The sequence below is a fragment of the Anas acuta genome, chromosome 1, assembly GCF_963932015.1.
Source record: "Anas acuta chromosome 1, bAnaAcu1.1, whole genome shotgun sequence".
In the NCBI taxonomy this organism is placed as follows: Eukaryota; Metazoa; Chordata; class Aves; order Anseriformes; family Anatidae; genus Anas; species Anas acuta.
In genome coordinates this window covers 135,775,526-135,795,666 of record NC_088979.1, presented here as the reverse complement: position 1 = coordinate 135,795,666, position 20,141 = coordinate 135,775,526, and the positions used below count along the sequence as shown (strand labels likewise).

Here is a 20,141-nt window from a genome sequence, read left to right as displayed (position 1 = left end):
CTTGGATTGATAAAACTGAACACTTAACATATGTCTGCGAGACACAGGCAGGCCCTCAGCTTAAGAAAGGCAAAATTCATAAAGCAAAGAAATCCTTATTAAACCTACAGGTGTAATTGGGAAAAAAAAAAAAAAAAAAAAAAAAAAAAAACAGAAAAAATTTTTGTCCTGAGGTCTGATGTAGAAAGCAGACAGAAAGGTAAGTACAAATTGGAGAAAAAATGAAAATGTGCAAAGTGTAACTTGGGAAAAATTGCCCTGGCTAATACTAAAGTCAAGCAGTTTGAGGTGGTTAGCATCTCTGAAGTAGGAGAGAGTTTAGGGGAAGAGGTAGCTAACAGAATGTGCGGAACAATGACAAAGTAATAAAAGTTGGTGTGTGGGCAAAATTGCAGTAGATCATAAAATAAGCTTTTTTGTTTTGTATCTGTGATTTTATATTAACTCCAGCAGAGCTGTGAATTATATAATTCAACATCAACATCATTAGATTTTAAGTAGACCAAAGTGGGAGGAGTGAAAAGGGGAGAAAATGGGCTGATGGTTCCTTAACCATCTGCAACTTTATGAAACTCGATGCAAAAGCTTAGAAAACATGTTCTATTGTACATCTGGACGGTGATAGTGAAATAATGTGATGAGATATTGTACTCAATTTTTGGTTATTGAGAAATAAGTGTTCCATTACATATAAATAAATTCTGCTGCTTCTAGAGCTGTTCTAGTTTTGTGATCTAACATGAATTGTTCTTAGTAAGTATATTAGAGTACACAGGTGCAGCAAAAAATGTGTCAGTCCCATTTCACTGTGATTTCAACTTGACACTATTTCTATATAATAGTATTGTGCATTTACTGTAGTAAACATTAAGATTTGTGTAGCCCTTGGAGAAGATACAGTGTCTTTGTTAATAAAAGCTGGGAATGACTACAGCTGGTTTTGCATCCAAAGTAATCAGTAATACTTTTACATTTAAAATTCCCCTAAGAATAAAATACATTTAAAGCTAAGATTTGCTTTTATATCTCAAATACAGATGGAACTGTGTCTACATGTATATTAATCCAAGTGGATAAATTTGGGAAATACATTTGTCTTGAGTGATAGAATCATACTGACTCATCCTATCATTTTCAGAACAATAAGAATAAAACATGAACACAAGAAAAATAACTGAAAATATCAGAGCAAAATGTAAAAGTGAAGGTATTCATTTTATATTTAAATCAGTATGAAAGCGTTTATTTTAACATCATCAAACATAAACATTGCTTTGATATCAGAGAAATTTATTGTATTTTTCTATACACAAAAACTGGAATTTATTCTTGGAAAGTTCATTTTGGGTAATGGCTCCTCCCCCCCCCTCCAATGAATGAATAAAAATTTTTATGGTGCATATAACCAGAAAGAGATCCTGTAGTCAAGGCTAGCAATTACTTTTTTTTTTTTTTTTTTTTTTTTTTTTTTAATATTACTGAAGTCCATGCTGGATAAAATAGTATCCACTAGCATGCCACTTCTATAACGGGAAATAAAAAGTGAAGATAGCAAGTCACATTATTTCTTGTGTCTTTTTTTTAAATTTCATCTAAAGGGGAAACTGATGTAACTTCTCTACCATGTAAATAAAAATTTTGTATTTCTTAGGTAGGTTTTCTAAAGCTAACCTAATTTTTCTCCTTTTTGAAGACAAAGTATATGTAACTGAGAAAAGACAATTCTGTAATTAGGACAATTCTCTAATGTTAGGAGACATAAATCAAATTAATTCCCAGCATCCCTGGAAAAATCACTTTGTCTCTCCATGCTTCTTCATTCCCTAGTTCACAGAATTAGCATGTTTAAAGAGTTCCAGTGCTCATGTATTATTGTAGAAGCAGTAATACTGATATCTTTCCTAAATATTGATTTAACAGTTAAATTACTTTCTATTACTTAGGGTTAAGTTAGCAGCTAAGTGTTTCTGAATCTCCTAGCCTAATCAGGCTTTTATGAAACACAGGTACCAAGCACATGCAAAAACAAGAGAACATCCTTTCATCTATTTTATCCTTTTGTTGTTGTTGTGGAAAATGTCACACAAAAAAAAACAACTTATGAATTAACTTCTGTTTGTACTTGTTGTGACATCATGCATTTTGAAAAGAGATATTTAGGTACGTAAATTACAGGACTAAAGACCTGAGTACACATGTGAGTCCATCTCCTATTGTCCTTAAACAAAGGACTGTATTTATGAGCACCTTTAATTGGTTACGATAGAGCTCTGAAAAAGTGCTTAGCACTTGGTATGTTCTAGCTACAATGTATTCACCTAACTTGTGTGATGCCTACAGAAAATTAAAATTCAGTGAAAAAGAATATCATGTACATCAAATTCAAGTATCTGCATATAATCTGTTTAATTTAAGTTCTTATGAACATCATATTCTCTCCAGACTACTAATAACACATCTCCAGGCTGAGGGTTCTTTGCATTCTGTAAAATACGATGGCAACTAAAAATGAAAATACAAATAAAAATTCCTAGGATAAAATAGTTTTACTGTTTTTACTTTTAAAAGGATTATTTGCTTTTAGTCAAAAAGCTAAGAATTTTATACTAGTAAGTAAACTTGTGAGAACAAGTCAGCAATTTGCTTGAAAAAAGCGTCACTCAGGTAAGCTGTGTTATAGGTATTGCTATGTGCTGCCCTGAATTGTGTGTATAAATAAGCAACATTTCACTGACAAGCTGAATTTTAGATAAAAAAAAAATGGCAGCTGGTTGGATTAGCTAAAGGATTTAGAGCATGAGAGTAAATCATAGGTACAGTGGGCTTAGCTGTGAACTAGGACTTCAAAGTTGTGTACTACATATGATAAATTGCAGGGATTTATGTGATTTATGTAGGTCTGTTATCTACATACATGTATGTAGTACACAGGCTATGCAGAAGCTGCTGTGTCATTTTTGTCTCTCTCCACCTCATGTACCATGCATGTACCTCATGCAGCCATGCTTGCAAACATGTAAGTAGATAGAATGTTTGAGAAGGTTATCTATGTACTGTTGTTTCTAAATTACTGGAATTCAATTTTTAGAAATTACAAAGGTTTCCTGACATTTCTTAATTTGGAAACTAGTATAAATATTAATGTAATGTTAATCCAGATACTAATGCTTGTTATAGTTGAAGTTATTTAAATAAATGCTGGTCTTTTATCCAGACATTTTCTGTGTGCTTCAATTTGAGTCTTGTGGAGGCATTTAATGTAAAATATTGAAGTTTCTAAAAAAAGGTAATTCTGGTGACTTCTCATACAGAAGTTCTACTATTTCCAAACTTTGAAGCAGATAACTGACAATGATTTTTGATTATTCCTGGAATTCAACTCTAAGCTAACTAATAAGCCTCTGAAAAAAATGTGGCTTGTTAATGCTTAAAATGCCCTGCTAGGCAATGATCTTATATTCTTCAAAGATTCACCTGCACAATTCAAATTTCAGGTTTCTCTGAGCTGCAGTGATGGGGCTGGGAGTAGAAAATAAATTGGTTTTAGTTTTAGAGTGGTCTTCCGAAACTTTCGAAGGCACATGGAAAATAAGAATACTGGTCTCGAATACTAAGGTGAAGTGGCCAGGTAGGAGGAATGGACTGGAACACACAGGAGGAAAGGACAGGAGGTTGGATACTGATGTCAAGATCTGGAAGAAGGTAGTATAAAAGACTTGCAAGCCAGCAGAATGTTTGGGGAAAGGATGTTGGGTCTGAAAATACATGAAATTGAAAGGTGGCATTGTAAGGGCAGAAGGATATGCTGTAGACCTGGAGTGTAAAACAGGGCTGTTTGAACCAGTGAAGTGGTATTAGTATGAGGAACAGAGAAGTAGAGATAGTAAAACAGGTTTGGAGGAAATAATTGAAACTTCTGTACCATGTATAAGACACTTTTTAAAAACGGAAAGAAAAAATGAAAAATCTGTATTGGTGTCACTATTTGATTGAAACATATTTTGAAAGTGTCAGTCTTTTCTTCCTTTATTGCTGGTCATCAGATAAGTGTCTATATGTCTGATATTTTAGTAAAGACATCAGGTACAACATTACTCTAGAGAAAAGTTCTGCATTAACATGCAATGTAATATGGGAGGGGAAAAAAAAAAGGCCCTCCCTAAAACCTGTGTGTTTACAAATACATTTTAAAATTGTATTTAATATATGCTATTTATGTATTTAATAGATGTTTAAATTTACAATTTCACACACATACATGATAAAAGAATAATATAGAAAATGGAAGGTCAGGTAATCAAAATTTAGATAATCTCAGAATGGAAGCTCTTTCTGTAACTTTAATTTACCCCTCCCTGTACTTATTCATAAATGTACAATTATTGTTGTACAGTCTTTAATTACCTAATTTCTTAGGTAGGAATCCAGATTTGCAGTAAATCAGACTGATTCTGGAAATAATCAGAGTCAGAATGAAGGATACCATTGGTTGTAGAACTGCTGCAATATGTGTTGCAGCAGCTATATGATTGTGAACTAGGCAAGAGAATATTTAAGGAAGAGGGAAAAAAGGTTATCCTCATCAAAGGCAACTGTTGTTGCCTCTGATGTTGGATTCTATCCTACATCTTGCCTAGGCATCGCAGGGAACCTCTGTGGCAGTCATTTAAATCAGTTTTCACAAGTGTACCTCATTTTCTGAATGTCCAAACGAAAACTTTGAAGTCAGGTTACAGAGGTTCTGAGCTCTCACAGTTGCAAGTGAAGTCAGCAGGCACTGTTATTTTTGAAGTGCTGTATAATGGTAAGTGTTCTAAAGAATAAGATACTGCTTTTTTCAACTTGGCAAGGAACGTTTGCCCAAACTTTTCCTTATTCTGTGTACATTTGCTCCCCGTTTATAATACAATTATTTATTTTCTTGTCAGAATTAGAAGGGAAGCACTTAGATTCTCTAAAGAGGGGTACCACAGAAATGATCATAAGAAAATTAGAAAAATGTCCTTTCAGAATAATGTTAGAGTAGGATTCAATAAACCTGTTCACCGAATTAGGAAAACAGAAAATATTTAAAGGTTGTTGATGCTGTGAACACAATCCATCATTTACATTGTATGATGCTGGAAGTGTGTAAACTGTGGAGTTGCGGAAAAAAATGAGAACTGTGGGAACAATTATCATTTTTTTCATAAAGTTAAAGACTGTACCACAAAGTAAACCAACAACAGCTCTGACTTCTTGTGCAACCTTTGTTCTGACAGTTCTGTAAACTTTGAAATCTTGGCTTTACAGCTTTAATACGATTTTTAAACTACAAGTTTGTGTATCTGCTTGTGACATCTGTCTGTACGCTTTTCATAAATGGTGGAAACAAATCCTTGTTTTCCCTCTTAAGTCAAGAGCCTTGAGCCAAAACATGGATTCATTTCTATGATGTAAATATGCCTTTTCCTTTATTGTTTTCATGGAAAGCTGCCTGATTTGTTCTGTCAGGATCACTAAAACTTCTGTTATTAAATTAATTATGGAAGAACTTGTAGTTGTTCTTTCTTTTGCTCTCGTGCTCTTTTTCTTCTCTCTCTCTCCCTTTTTTTTTTTTTTTCTTTTTTTTTTTTTGGGGTGGGGGTGGGGGTGTTTGTAATTATTACATTAACTTACTGCCCACCAAATTTCAGCTAACTTCATTTCTTTTTTGAAGTTCTTTCCTCAGCCTATATTCATTTATCCATTGTGTGTTTCAGTGCTGAGAGCTAACATTTAATAAATTCTTTCCTCTTCTTTTTTTTTTTTTTTTTTTTTTTTTTTTTTTTTTTTTTTAACAGATCTAATTGTGGTAATAGCCTCAATTATTGTTCTGAGCATAGGATCTAATGGGCAGGTGTTTGCCACCTCTGCAATAAGGTATGTTCTTCTAGTGACTTGCAGCTCTTCACAGCAACACAGACATAAATCTAATATAGGAAAAGTTGTTAAGTTGTTATAATGAAACACTGAGCAGTGGAAGATGCGTTATTGTTTGATCACTGCTTGGGTAACAGGAGTGCAGAAACAAGGCATATGAAGAATGGTGTGAATGCCAAAGCCAAGAGGAAACAACTAAAGAAACATTACATTCTATGTAAAACATCAAACATCTCTCTATGTAAGACAAAAGAGCATTACGGAACATCAGTTTATTTAAGAAGTAATCCAGACAGCACTTAACTCAGTACTTTTTAAGTATGAGTAATTACTTTGTTTAAACTGTAATTATGCTTTGGTGGATTTGTTTGGCACAAGTAACTCATACCATACATGAACCAGAAACATTTGATGTCTAGTGTGTTTGTTCAGCTTGCATCAAGTACTGCAGACTTGTTCAGGGAAGTAAACTGAGTAAATAGAAGAAAGGGAATGATAAGTGGAGTAGGTGTACTTCCCACTCTTTCTAACTTAACTTGCAAGATGTACTGCATTTTCTGTTACAAACCTCTGATTTCCCCTGCAGTCTGATCACTGGGATTTATGTACACTAATCTAGCTGTGTAAACAGTGAAGGGAACTATATGTATAAGGTGTTTTTTTTTAAGTATTCTGTTACCATAGAACATTAATCTTTACATGACAATAAAATCCACACAGGAGAAGAGGAGGGTAAAAGTGAAAATTTTAAGGATTTTGTTGTATTTAACAAACTGTGTAGGAAGGGCTTTAATGAAAATGCCTGCTGTGTGTTTATTTACGAACCCAGTTGGCTTTGGGTTCAGTATGTATGTCCTTTCCTGATGTTAAATTATACAGTCACTGTCCTACAACTCAGGATGCTTTCTACCAGACGTATCTCTGCAGTGATGTTATTGCTGCATTGAAAAATCATCTGGGACAGGCAAGTCTCAGTCTGAAAGGTTTTCTGACAATTCATTCTGTGATGCAAGTAGCTGTTTTGGAATTGAGAAGGAAACATAGACTCATAGAGTTATTAAGGTTAAAAGAGACCTCCAAATATCTTCTAGCCCAGCCATCCCCCAACCACCAATGTCACCCACTAGACAATGTCCCCAAGCACCACGTCCAACCTTTCCTTAAACACTCCCAGTTAAGGTGACTCCACCACCTCCCTGGACAACCCATTCCAATGCCTGACTACTCTTTCTGAGAAGAAATGTCTCCTCATTTCTAACCTGAACCTTCCCTAGAGCAACTTGAAGCCATTCTCTCTTGTCCTATCGCTAGTTACCTGTGAGAAGAGGCCGACCCCCAGCTCCCCACAACCTCCTTTCAGGTAGCTGTAGAGAGCAATAAGGTCTCCCCTGAGCCTTCTCTTCTCCAGACTAAACAACCCCAGTTCCCTCAGCCACTCCTCAATTTCTTTTTTCTTTTCAGAGGAAAGGAAATGCGGTGTGCATATTCAGAGGCTGTGTAACTCGAGTTTTGCCTTCACTATTTTACTCTTTTAAATCTATCCTTGTGAAACTTTCTGTGCCTGTAACAGGCATGTAAGAACTTGGCCTGTAGTAACATACTAGATCTTAACATCTTAGATACAATAGAGACAGGAAAATTGAGAACTGCCATTGGGTCAAGCATCAAAAGAGTGTCTAACAATTATACGGGAGAGCTGTGTGACTTTCACCTGTTCCAACATCAGCAATCAATGACGTAAGTCCACTGGTACACACCTTTGGTAGTCTTGTAATTCTTTGTTGACTCATGTTTGATTATCAGGTTTTAAGTGGTTATTTTCAAGTTTTTGAGATAATTAAAACTATAATTCTAATGGCATATCAAAGAAATAACAAAACAAAGTGTAATCAATCATTTATATGTCATTTGATAGTATTATTGTCTTCTTCCCCCATAAATGACAAGAATTGGATCATCTGATTGGCAACTGTGAAAGCTCAGAAAATTTGCTTTGTGAATAAAGGAAATGTTGGATCATTCAGAAGACAGTATGCCTTCTCTGTCTGAGTAACACCAGTGACTGAAGGACATCATCATGCTGAGGGTCTTGACAGTTGACGTAGCCTGGAAGAATGCAGCTAAAGTGGGAATGAAATAAGATGACTGAACTAAAAAATACTACTAATAATAATTGGGGATAGCAGAGGTAAAATACTATATTGAAAAATTTTCAGATAGGTGAATTCAACATCTTTTTCTACTATTTACTATTTTGTTTCAATGATAAGATAGTAAAACAAGGGCAGGAAAATGAAGTTCATTGCAAAAAGGGTCAGTAGAAGGAAATACTTTAATTGAATAGATTTGTTGAAGACCCATGCTGATAATTATTTTTCTTTAGCTGAAAATGTTCAAAGTTTATGCTTCAGTTATTTTCCTAAAATCACCTATCTATTTCCAGTAAGATGGTTTCTATTACTTAACATGAAGGACTTCAGTAGTAGAACATGTTTAATTCACATTCTGCTTTTGGCAACTAGAGGAAAATGTTTTCTCATATTTATATTAGTAAAGTTTGAAGCACTAGTTTTGCTTGGAAAGAAAGATTTGAGAATCATATTTAGGTAAACAATGTTAAGTTTCCTTCAAGTTTGAAAGTATATATTTCAGAAATTTCTTGCCTTTTTTTTTTTTTTTTTTTTAATTGTTGTACAAGTCTATATTTCTGAATATACATGTATTTGCACAGAATGTAATGAGATTGTGACATCGCAAGCGATGCCCTCCCCTTCCGGCCCCACCTTCCCAGATGCCCTTAAGCAACAGGTTTGAGGCCCTGGAGCTTGAGAGACCGGTGGGTGAGGAAGAGGTAGCAAGTGTTCCCAGGAGGATGCCTAGGGCAAGGAGGTCAACTCCACACCTCAGGACTGCCTCCACCAAGAAAGACAGAAGGGTTATTGTTGTGGGAGACTCTCTTCTTAGGGGAACAGAAGGCCCTATTTGTCGGCCTGACCCTACCCATGGGGAAGTCTGCTGCCTCCCTGGGGCCAGGGTCAGGGACGTTGCCAGGAAGCTTCCCAACCTTGTACACCCCTCTGACTATTATCCTCTTTTGATAGTCCAGGCAGGTAGTGACAACATTGAAGAGAAAAGCCTGAAGGCTATCAAACAAGACTTTAGGGGGCTGGGACGGTTAGTGGATGGAGAGGGAGTACAGGTGGTGTTTTCGTCCATCCCTACAGTGTCAGGGAGGGGTACAGAGAGGACACGGAAAGCCCACCTGATAAACACGTGGCTCAGGGGCTGGTGCCAATGCAGAAATCTTGTTTTTTTTGACCATGGGGCACTTTACTCGGCACCCGGCCTGATGGCCGCAGATGGGTCCCTATCTTTTAGGGGAAAAACAGATCCTGGGCCAGGAGCTGGTGGGGCTCATTGAGATGGCTTTAAACTAGGTAAGAAGGGGGATGGGGCTGAAGCAAGGATTGTTGGAGCTGTGCCAGGGGGAACAATAGCAAGGCCAGGGGATAAGGCAATGGCCCAGCTGAAGTGCATCTACACCAATGCACACAGCATGGGTAACAAACAGGAGGAGCACTTGGATGTGCACAAGTCAATGGGGCCGGATGGGATCCACCTGAGGGTACTGAGAGAACTGGCAGAGGAGCTGGCCAAGCCGCTTACCATCATTTATCAACAGTCCTGGCTATCAGGGGAGGTCCCAGTTGACTGGCGGCTAGCAAACGTGACGCCATCTACAAGAAGGGCCGGAGGGCAGACCCAGGAAACTACAGGCCTGTCAGTTTGACCTCAGTGCCAGGGAAGCTCATGGAGCAGATTCTCTTGTGTGTCATCACAGGGCAAGCAGGTGATCAGGCCCAGTCAGCATGGGTTTATGAAAGACAGGTCCTGCTTGACAAACCTGATCTCCTTCTATGACAAAGTGACGCGCTTGGTGGATGAGGGAAAGGCTGTGGATGTGGTCTACCTTGACTTCAGCAAAGCTTTTGACACCGTCTCTCACAGCATTCTCCTCAAGAAACTGGCTGCTCTTGGCTTGGACTGGCGCACGCTTCGTTGGGTTAGAAACTGGCTGGTTAGCCGGGCCCAAAGAGTCGTGGTAAATGGAGTCAAGTCCAGTTGGAGGCCAGTCACTAGTGGCGTTCCCCAGGCCTTGGTACTGGGGCCGGTCCTCTTTAATATCTTCATTGATGATCTGGATGAGGGCATTGAGTGCACCCTCAGTAAGTTTGCAGATGACACTAAGCTAGGTGCATGTGTCGATCTGCTCGAGGGTAGGAAGGCTCTGGATAGGCTGGACCGATGGGCTGAGGTCAACTGCATGAAGTTTAACAAGGCCAAGTGCCGGGTCCTGCACCTGGGATGCAATAACCCCAAGCAGAGCTACAGGCTGGGAGATGAGTGGTTGGAGAGCTGCCAGGCAGAGAAGGACCTGGGAGTGATGGTTGATAGTCAGCTGAATATGAGCCAGCAGTGTGCTCAGGTGGCCAAGAAGGCCAACAGCACCCTGGCTTGTATAAGAAACAGTGTGACCAGCAGGGCTAGGGAGGTGATCGTCCCCCTGTACTCGGCTCTGGTGAGGCTGCACCTCGAGTACTGTGTTCAGTTTTGGGCCCCTCACTACAGGAAGGACATGGAGGTGCTCAAGCGACAGGACGAGGGGGAATGGGCTTAAGTTGGGCCAGGGGAGTTTTAGGTTGGATCTTAGGAAGAACTTCTTTACCGAAAGGGTTGTTAGACATTGGAACGGGCTGCCCAGGGAAGTGGTGGAGTCACCATCCCTGGAAGTCTTTAAAAGACGTTTAGATGTAGAGCTTAGTGATATGGTTTAGTGGGGACTGTTAGTGTTAGGTCAGAGGTTGGACTCTATGATCTTGAGGTCTCTTCCAACCTAGAAATTCTGTGATTCTGTGATTCTGTGATTCTGTGAGATCTCAACATGTTGTCTACTGAGGCTTCCTCTAGTCTAAGATGCTATCTTACTGGTGTCAATACTTTTGTCTTAATTTTTCTGTATGTTAGTGAACATAGTCAATTCTGTATAGGCACAAAAGTGTTGATCTCAATCACTGTTTCAATTTAATGTCCTATTTTTCTTACAGGGGAATCCGGTTTCTCCAGATACTTCGCATGCTTCATGTAGATCGGCAGGGAGGCACTTGGAGACTACTAGGATCAGTTGTTTTCATACATCGTCAGGTACTAGATCTTTAAAGATCCCCTGACTTTTGTTTACTCCAGTATATCTTTTCATGGACTTAAGAACATAGTCTGGTTTAAATGAACACTTCTCTCAAGAGGAAAAATACTTTAAAATACCAACATGTGTTTCTACTTTTAAAATGGGAACACTATTCTTTACTTCAGGTCAGTGGTTAGCAGTGCATCGGCATCAGCATTTTTTTTTTTTTTGAAATTAATTGCTATACTCTTTTATCTTGTCCTTCAATATAATTTATTATATTCAGTTACGAAGGCTGTCTTTCATATTGCAAATACTGTCCATGGTCTTCACATCTTAGATTGGTTGTTCTGTGAAAAAAAAAATATATATGTGGAAGTGTTTTGATTGAACAAAGTTATTTAAATCATTCTCTTCTGTCTGAATAAGGACTTTTCTAATTCATTCTATAAATAATTATACTATGTTGTGATAATATGACAGGAAAGCAATGATTTAAGCAGATAGACAGTTAAACACAGGTAAACATGGCTGTAAATAGTTCTTTGTCTGCCAAAGTTTGGAAACAGTTATTCTGTATGAATGTTCACTAAAGTTTAAAAGCTTAAATGTTTTAGTTCAGACTTTTAAAATGAGTGTCTGAATAGTTCTTTTTGATGTTTATGGAGCTGACCATAATGTTTATTATATGAACATGTTAATAAAGTTTTATCAGTAACCTTTAAATTGCACAGCATATCATACCTGGGAGGGCTACTACTGTGCTATAATTTTTTACATCAGACTTCTAAGGGTGGTTCATAACTTGTTCCTTATGAGTGTGGATTTATTCCTCAGATATTGACAAATAATTACAGATTTCCACAGACATTCTTTCATTTGCTTCATTCTGTATGTAGAAAATTACCTTTTTTTTTTTTTTTTTTTTTTTTTTTTTAGTGTTATGGGGCAGAGAATGTGAGGTACTTAACCCAAAAGAATTATGTTACGTTCCTTTAATTCCTTTTATTTTTCTTTCCAGTAGAGTAGGAAATTTTATGCACTTATGAAGCCATTGATGCACATAGAGGTTTTGATTTAAAATAATCTTTTAAAAATGCTTTAGTATAAAATCTACTTTTGTCCTGTACAACAGGATGAATTTTAATGCCCTATGACTGTGTAGTCTTCATTTACTGTGGTCACACTGCCTAGATATCTAACTAGGGCAGAACTTGAATCCAAATATATGTTCTCAACTTTTGCTAATTTTACTGACAGAGGTGTTTGAGAATGCTCTTCTTCCATGGGTATTAAAATTTTTAGTCAAGAATCTTGAAATACCATCTCCTAAATATAATCTAAGTCTTAAAAGTCACAAATACTAGTTCAATGGTCTGAAGAGAAAAACAAAAACAAAAACAAACAAACAAACAAAAAACACAAAACAAAAAACAACAAACTAAATGGAAACAAAAAAACTTGAACTGAATTATAAATAAATGCACCTGAGGTTCTGTGAATCCAGTGTCTGTGATGATGTATAAAACTCTACAGATCTGTAGAAAGTGTCAAAACAGATCACCCATTAACACATAAAATAAAAATAAAATAAAAATAATATACACAGTTCTGTATTGACATTGGGCAAGTGTAACCAAAACTGTAGGATGGTATCAAATGGAATGAAAAATGGAACCTTTATCCCTGTCCAGTCTCTGAAAGATTATTTTTTTTTAAAGAAAACCAACAAAAACACCTCATGATTTTTCTTTACAGAGTACAAGGTCCTCATTTATTTGTTGAGTTTGGTTTCAAAACCAAAAAAAATAGGACTCTAAATCCTTAAACAATATGAAAAAATAAATTCACATCTTTGTGACTTGTGAAAATAACAAGCACTTGGACCTCTGTGGACCCAGAAGAGATTACTAAATTTTCCATAAATGCTTTCCATATGTTTTGGAATTTTTCATATAGCTGTATTAGCTCACTCAGGCCCAATTTGGCTAGGATGCTCTTCTATTTTCAGCAGGTTGAGCTTATGTGAGCATTTCTTGCCAAAAGCAACAAAACATGAGTCAATATCATATGTGGTGATGGAAAGACATGGAAAAATCATGCAGCTTACTGAAAAATGAAGTTAGCCAATCAAACACCAGCTTATGAGTATCTCTAGGAGTTTTGTTCCTTACCTTGTTTTGTGAGCTGTTCTACTGCTTTCAGGAGGGCGTTAGTGATGAGCTGTGGTTTTCTTGTATTTTTTCTAAGTGTTAATTTTATTTTGTTTGGGACTCACTGTAACTGAACATATAAATTTGTGTAATTTACAAAGATATGTTGACTTCAGTCTCTCAGTATTCAAATTCACTGATGTGCACATGTGCATTTTATTTCTGTTGTTTCCTTTGCATATATATATACATGTATACATGAAAGTCTGTGCTGGAAACAGTAACTTGTATTAGGCAATGCTCTACATTTCTAAGTTCTTATCTGTTAAAAATTCATATCAACTTGAAGTTCTAAGGTCTGATTTCTACAAAATATTCTCTTATATTAGACCATATATCAGTTCATACTATTTGGTATTGGTAGATTCCATCCCATCCATATGTTTGAAATATGCACTATGGACCAAGGGAAACCAGCTGATGTGATTTTTTTGGACTTCAGCAAGGCTTTTGACACGGTTTCACATAGGATCCTACTGGACAAAATGTCCACCATACAGCTAAATAAAAACATCATACGATGGGTGAGCAATTGGCTAACGGGCAGGGCCCAAAGGGTTATGGTAAATGGGGCTGCGTCAGGCTGGCGGGCGGTCACCAGTGGGGTCCCTCAAGGCTCCATTTTAGGGCCGGTACTTTTCAATATTTTTATAAACAATCTGGATGTAGGAATAGAAGGTATTTTGAGCAAGTTTGCTGATGACACCAAACTTGGAGGAGTTGTGGACTCTGTTGAGGGTGGAAAGGCCTTGCAGAGGAATCTGGATAGGTTGGAGAACTGGGCGATCACCAACTGCATGAAGTTCAATAAGAGCAAGTGCTGGGTCCTGCACCTGGGATGGGGAAACCCTGGCTACACGTACAGACTGGGCGATGAGACACTGGAGAGCAGCCTAGAAGAGAGGGATCTGGGGGTCGTGGTAGACAGCAAGTTGAATATGAGCCAGCAGTGTGCCCTGGCAGCCAGGAGGGCCAACCGTGTCCTGGGGTGCATCAAGCACGGCATCGCTAGTAGGTCGAGGGAGGTGATTGTCCCGCTCTACTCTGCGCTGGTGCGGCCCCACCTCGAGTACTGTGTGCAGTTCTGGGCACCACAGTATAAAAAGGACATGAAACTGTTGGAGAGTGTCCAGAGGAGGGCTACGAAGATGGTGAAAGGCCTGGAGGGGAAGACGTACGAGGAACGGCTGAGGGCACTGGGCCTGTTCAGCCTGGAGAAGAGGAGGCTGAGGGGAGACCTCATCGCAGTCTACAACTTCCTCGTAAGGGGGTGTCGAGAGGCAGGAGACCTTTTCTCCATTAACACCAGCGACAGGACCCGCGGGAACGGAGTTAAGCTGAGGCAGGGGAAATTTAGGCTTGACATCAGGAGGGGGTTCTTCACAGAGAGGGTGGTTGCACACTGGAACAGGCTCCCCAGGGAAGTGGTCACTGCACCGAGCCTGTCTGAATTTAAGAAGAGATTGGACTGTGCACTTAGTCACATGGTCTGAACTTTTGGGTAGACCTGTGCGGTGTCAAGAGTTGGACTTGATGATCCTTAAGCGTCCCTTCCAACTCAGGATATTCTATGATTCTATGATTCTATGATTCTATTTTAAAATCTATGCTGTCTCTTAAATACAGTGTGTATTAGATTGCTGTCACTGATCTTAATAATTAAGTATGGGTGTGTAGTAATTTGCTCTAGTATATATATGTGTGTTACCTTCAGTGACATTTAGAATGAATCTAAGACAACTACATTTGGATCCTTGTTTCTTAGGATAACACTGATAAATGCAACAAGTCAGTCTTATTGGCAGACTTATGCAATCAAAATATAGGATGTACAAGTTGCTTTCTTAGATGTGGTCACAATCAGAAGAACACGGCCTTCGAGTCATAACAGTTATTTTACCATAGTGTTCACGAAGTGTATTTCTAAAGCAGCGCTTTACTATTTTTAATATGTATTAACATTTGGTATTCTGAGTGGACAATTAAATGGAACAATTCCCATTCAACCCCATTTAAAGGACATGAAACAAGACAGATGTCCTGCCCTACATTTAGCAGTACAAATGACTGTGTAAATGATGGCTTCTTCTTGCTTTTTCAATCTGACATAAATAGAAAACAAAACATTGGCTTACATGTTTTACTGGAAGCAAATTTCATACCTGAAATGAAACATTAATTTTTCTATCACGATGAAAACAAACAAAAAAAACAAAAAACAAACAAACAAACAAACAAACAAAAAAAACCACAGATATTTATAATGTTTTTTAATAGATAATATATGATTTAAACCTTATGTACTAATTTATTTTCTCTTTTAATAGGAACTTATAACTACATTGTACATTGGATTCTTGGGATTAATCTTTTCATCCTATTTTGTTTATCTTGCTGAGAAGGATGCAGTTGATGAGAATGGAAAGACAGGTTTCTCCAGCTATGCTGATGCCCTTTGGTGGGGTGTGGTAAGTCTTTATCAGAAAAATGTGTACTCAAACTAAATGTGCAAGATTTTCTGTTGAAGTTGCGATCATTTTCTCTTTTTCAAAAATCACATTTGTGTAAGGAACACACTTGTGTAGGGAAGCTTGGCACCTTTTCAAAAAGGATACCACGAAAATAATGGGAAAATAATGTAATAAATGCAATTAACTTATTTTGGTGTTTGATAGCAAGTCTTTAGCTAACTAGCCTTGAAAGCATACAAATGGAAAACATATATATATATATATATATATATATAATTTAAATCCTCATTTCAAAGAGTGTAAGTACTCCTTGAATCCTACACCACTTTTAAACTCCATTTAATGTTCTGCAAAAGGTTCATAACTTTTAAAAGAATATTCTGTTTGTGGAAGCTTGACTCTAATTTTTAATTTTTGGATGTCTTTGTTCTCTTTGTCTTAGTAATAGCACAGACTTTGATGCAGGTTACAAGTTACTGTGTTTTGAATGATTCCATGATTAACAGTTATGATAAATAACTCCATCAAAAGCAACAGACAAATCTCAAATTTATCAGCTACTTTGGACAGCAGTCATGATCAGTGCTAATCTTTGGTTAAATAATAATAATAAAGAATAATATGAAGGATGAAATGGAATTATGAGAGCAATGTGGTAATTATTGTTATGCATGCCAAGAATCAGATGAAAGGGGAATAGATAGTTATAAACAAAATAAGAAACACTCCCTTCATATGGCTCTTTGCATCATATTTCTTACTATGAGTCATGCTTTTCCTCCTTGTTAGCTGTTGCACAAACCATTTCTGCTCTTGTGGTCCATTTTACCACTAGAGAACTTTATATGTTTTATGAGATGGCCGTCTCATTATAACAAACCCAAAAAGATTCATCACAGTGCTAGTGACAAAGAAAAACGAGAAGACTAGAACAGATGAAGAGCCACCATCCCTCAGAGAGAGAGTTTCAAGGTTGATTTGAAACGTAATAAACTGGATTTGTTCTTAGATGACAGACTTGAAAAATAACAATATACTTATTAAACAATAAACCAATTGTTTATCTGAATACAAATAAACTGATGAGTAAGTCTGGGAAGACAGACAAAACATTCCTAATAGATGTATGTTTCTAATCCTTAACTTGGATGCTGTGTAAGCCTCTACTTCAGTGAAGTATACAGAAATATATATTATATTACATGTACCCTGAACTACGCTTTATAAATGGTTCAGTATATAAATCTGTTAAGCTTTAAATTCCTGACATTAGGTTGTCAGATAGTCATTTCTTTTGTAGAGTATCCCCTATACCTATGCAAAAGAGTACACACTAAAAAATGTTCTATTAAAAAAAGAAAAAATCCATTAAATGGCCAGATGGACCTAATTATCTGACCTAGTGGGAAAAGAACAAAACCATGGAATAACTCGTAGAAGAATCACTTGTTAAACTCCTCTACAGACATATGACAAAATTTTCAGTGAAACATAAAGCCCCTAGGTTATAGACACGATAACCTCTAACTAATGGAAGAAGGGAATCTATATCCCAGAAGCAGAGATTGTTTGTTATATTTTAAAAACAAAAGTAAACTATTAGAGTATAGTTGATGTTATGGAAGACACCCAATGTCTACTTTAAGAAAACAAACCTGTAAACAGGCTCATGACTGTAGTAGAATGCAGTGGAATGCAGCTACTCTTCCTGTTACCAATGATATAGCTTAACTGCCTGCAAAGTACCTAAATTAAAAGTGGATCTGCTTGTGGGAACTTTAGCAGCATTAGGGCTCCCATGAAAGTCTGCACTCATTCAGATAAATCTATGTGAAATATCTCATGATTTTTTCTTTCATAGTAAAGTTACAAAGAGCTTTGTAGCACCATGTGAATTAGGACGACAGCAGTGAAAGAAATGGATTGCATATAGTTTATTAACAAAAAAGTCTTAATGTAATGTGTGATCATTAAAGTATGGTGATTCATGTTTGCTCTGCAATATGTACTTTCTAGGGCCGTAGCTACAAAAGGCCAGAAATGACCAAATTTAGATCCAAGTAGGTTGAAAGAGGAACCCCTTGCTAGGGGAGCTGAGGGGAGCTAGGTAAAGTGAAAAACAAAAACAAACAAACAAAAAAGGATTTTCAGCAATCATTTTTGTGAACTAACTATGTTTTTTAACATCTAGTTAAGTCAAAGTGAACTCATGCATGGATTATTCCTTTATGTAACAAAACTTCCGTGTGAAGGAAATGCACTTTTTTTTTTTTTTTTTTTACCCTTTCCTCCTTTCATTTATTTATTTAACCCTCAGTGTCCTGCACCTACTTTATGAATTTTATTGAATATGGATATGGACTAAAAAAACATTTTATAAAAACCAGAAGCTATAGCCTAGATTCGAGTAAAGAGTACAAAATTAAGGAAGAAAAAAACAAGGATATGTTTATACATATTTTATTAACATTTTGGGCTTAAGGAATTTACAAGAGAGTTCAACTGTGATCATCAACAAAGTATAAAACATTCATTACTATACCTTGCTGAGGTAGGTGGCTTGGAATCTCTATTTGAAAGTGTAGATTTATGCCTTGCAAAGTGTTCATTGGGTTTTGTTGTTGTTTTCCAAAACTTGACTTGTTTTGTGTAACAGCACGATAAAATCAGCTTTGTCTCTCTGTAACTGTGTGAGGCACATGATGAACACTGTTTGAATTGTTGTTTAAGCTTTCCAGACATCTAAGCCTCCTCAGCACTAGTGAGTCACGATGCAGGTGCAGTTCACAGCTGGAAACAGTGACAAAGGACAAAGTGAATCAGTTTATTTTTCTTTTCAAATCTTCTGTAACGTAGAAACACAGATGTGGAGTTACTAGGGGGTGAAATTTGATTTCACTTTTGCCTTTCAAAACTTAACCACAGAAAAAAAAAAAATCTTGCTAGCAAGTATTTGAAAGTCTAATGTGTCAAAAACCGCAGAGTGTATTATGGGTAACATTTTGCTTTGAGTAGAAAGTGCAAGCTTGCTGAACTTGATACAAATGACCTGAAAGGTTTAAATATGAAGAAAAGGGAAAATAAGGAATGAAAGAGAGTTGGAATCGAATGCTAACAAGGTTCACCCGCTCCAGTTAAATGCAAGGTGGTTTCACCTAGATTTGGCAGATGTGCAGATTAAACTGCAGACATATCAAAGGATTGTGGTGTTTTATATGAAACTATTTTCAGAAGTTATAGTATGTTAGAGCAAATGCTGAAGCATTTCTAATAGAACTGTCAGCCTGCCAGAGTTGTAACCCATGTCACAGTATTTTTTCCATCCTTTCAGAATATTTTTCTTGAGGAAATAAGGACATGTTGGTCCCTCCATTCTTGCCTCTTGATGTTAGTAAAACTTATTGCTTTTGCTACAAATGTGACTGTTCTATACTACTGAACTTGAGTTAAATAGTGTCTCCAGTAAAACATTGTTAACTGGCAGAGGTCCTTAGGAACAATTGCTCAGAATTTCCAGTAGTAAATTTCTATACCAGAGGTGGTGGTCTGAACCCCTTTATTTTTAATACTTTTTTTTTTTTTTTTTTTTTAATGTGCGCAGTTCTGGTTCTTCAAACTTCAGGACACCTGGCTGTCTTAAAGCATGTGAGAAGCTGTGTTGTCTTCTACTAAATTAGAGTTCTTGCTTTTCTGAAGTGTAAATGTATGCTTTTGGAGGCTGCATTAGAGCATGTGCATACCAGTTGGAATGTGATATAGGAAATCTGTGTTAAGAAGCAGGTGTCAAAACCTAGTTATTAAACATTCTCTGGGCAACTAACTAATAAATTCTGGATGTACAAGGAAAAAGAAATCTGACTGTGATTAAGAAAGCCAGAGCATTATATTATCTATAATCCTTTCCACATACTTCAATGCACTAACTAGATTACCAAGAAGGAACCCTCTTAAGGTAGCAAGGGAGAAACTTTCTGAGACATGTTCAGGCACCTGCAGGAATCTGCAAGCCAAATGCATACCTCCTATAGAGATGAAAAACAATATTTTCTGTGGTTATGGTTTTCATGCTATCTTCCATAGTAACACTAAGCTCAACATTGCTGCAGTTTGTTTTTATGTCCTCAGTGCTGGAAAACTAAAACACACAGAGACACAGACACACACACACACAAACAAACAAACAAAAAACAAAACAAAATAGAACAAAAAGACAAGAAGACTTTTATAAGAGGAGGAAAAGGAAGGAAAAATCCTAGACTTGAAGGGGTCATTCAGGTGCACTGAGGAGCTGAAGAGCCATTAAAGAAACACTATTTTAAAACCCTCCACTCTCTGCTAACACATACTGTGTTTCAAAGTTTTAGGGGGTAT

General features: G+C 37.0%; 1 protein-coding gene across 10 annotated transcripts in view; it reads left to right on the top strand.

Annotated features, from left to right (window-relative positions):
* The window catches only part of LOC137843444 (potassium voltage-gated channel subfamily KQT member 1-like), a 519,382-nt gene that overhangs the window by 48,504 nt on the left and 450,737 nt on the right, over positions 1-20,141 (top strand). For all 10 annotated transcript variants that reach the window (XM_068658766.1, XM_068658757.1, XM_068658748.1 and 7 more), the window contains 3 exons: positions 5,823-5,901; positions 11,007-11,103; positions 15,627-15,767. In XM_068658766.1, coding sequence (XP_068514867.1) covers positions 5,823-5,901; positions 11,007-11,103; positions 15,627-15,767 — 317 coding nt within the window. The remainder of the gene's footprint in view (positions 1-5,822; positions 5,902-11,006; positions 11,104-15,626; positions 15,768-20,141) is intronic.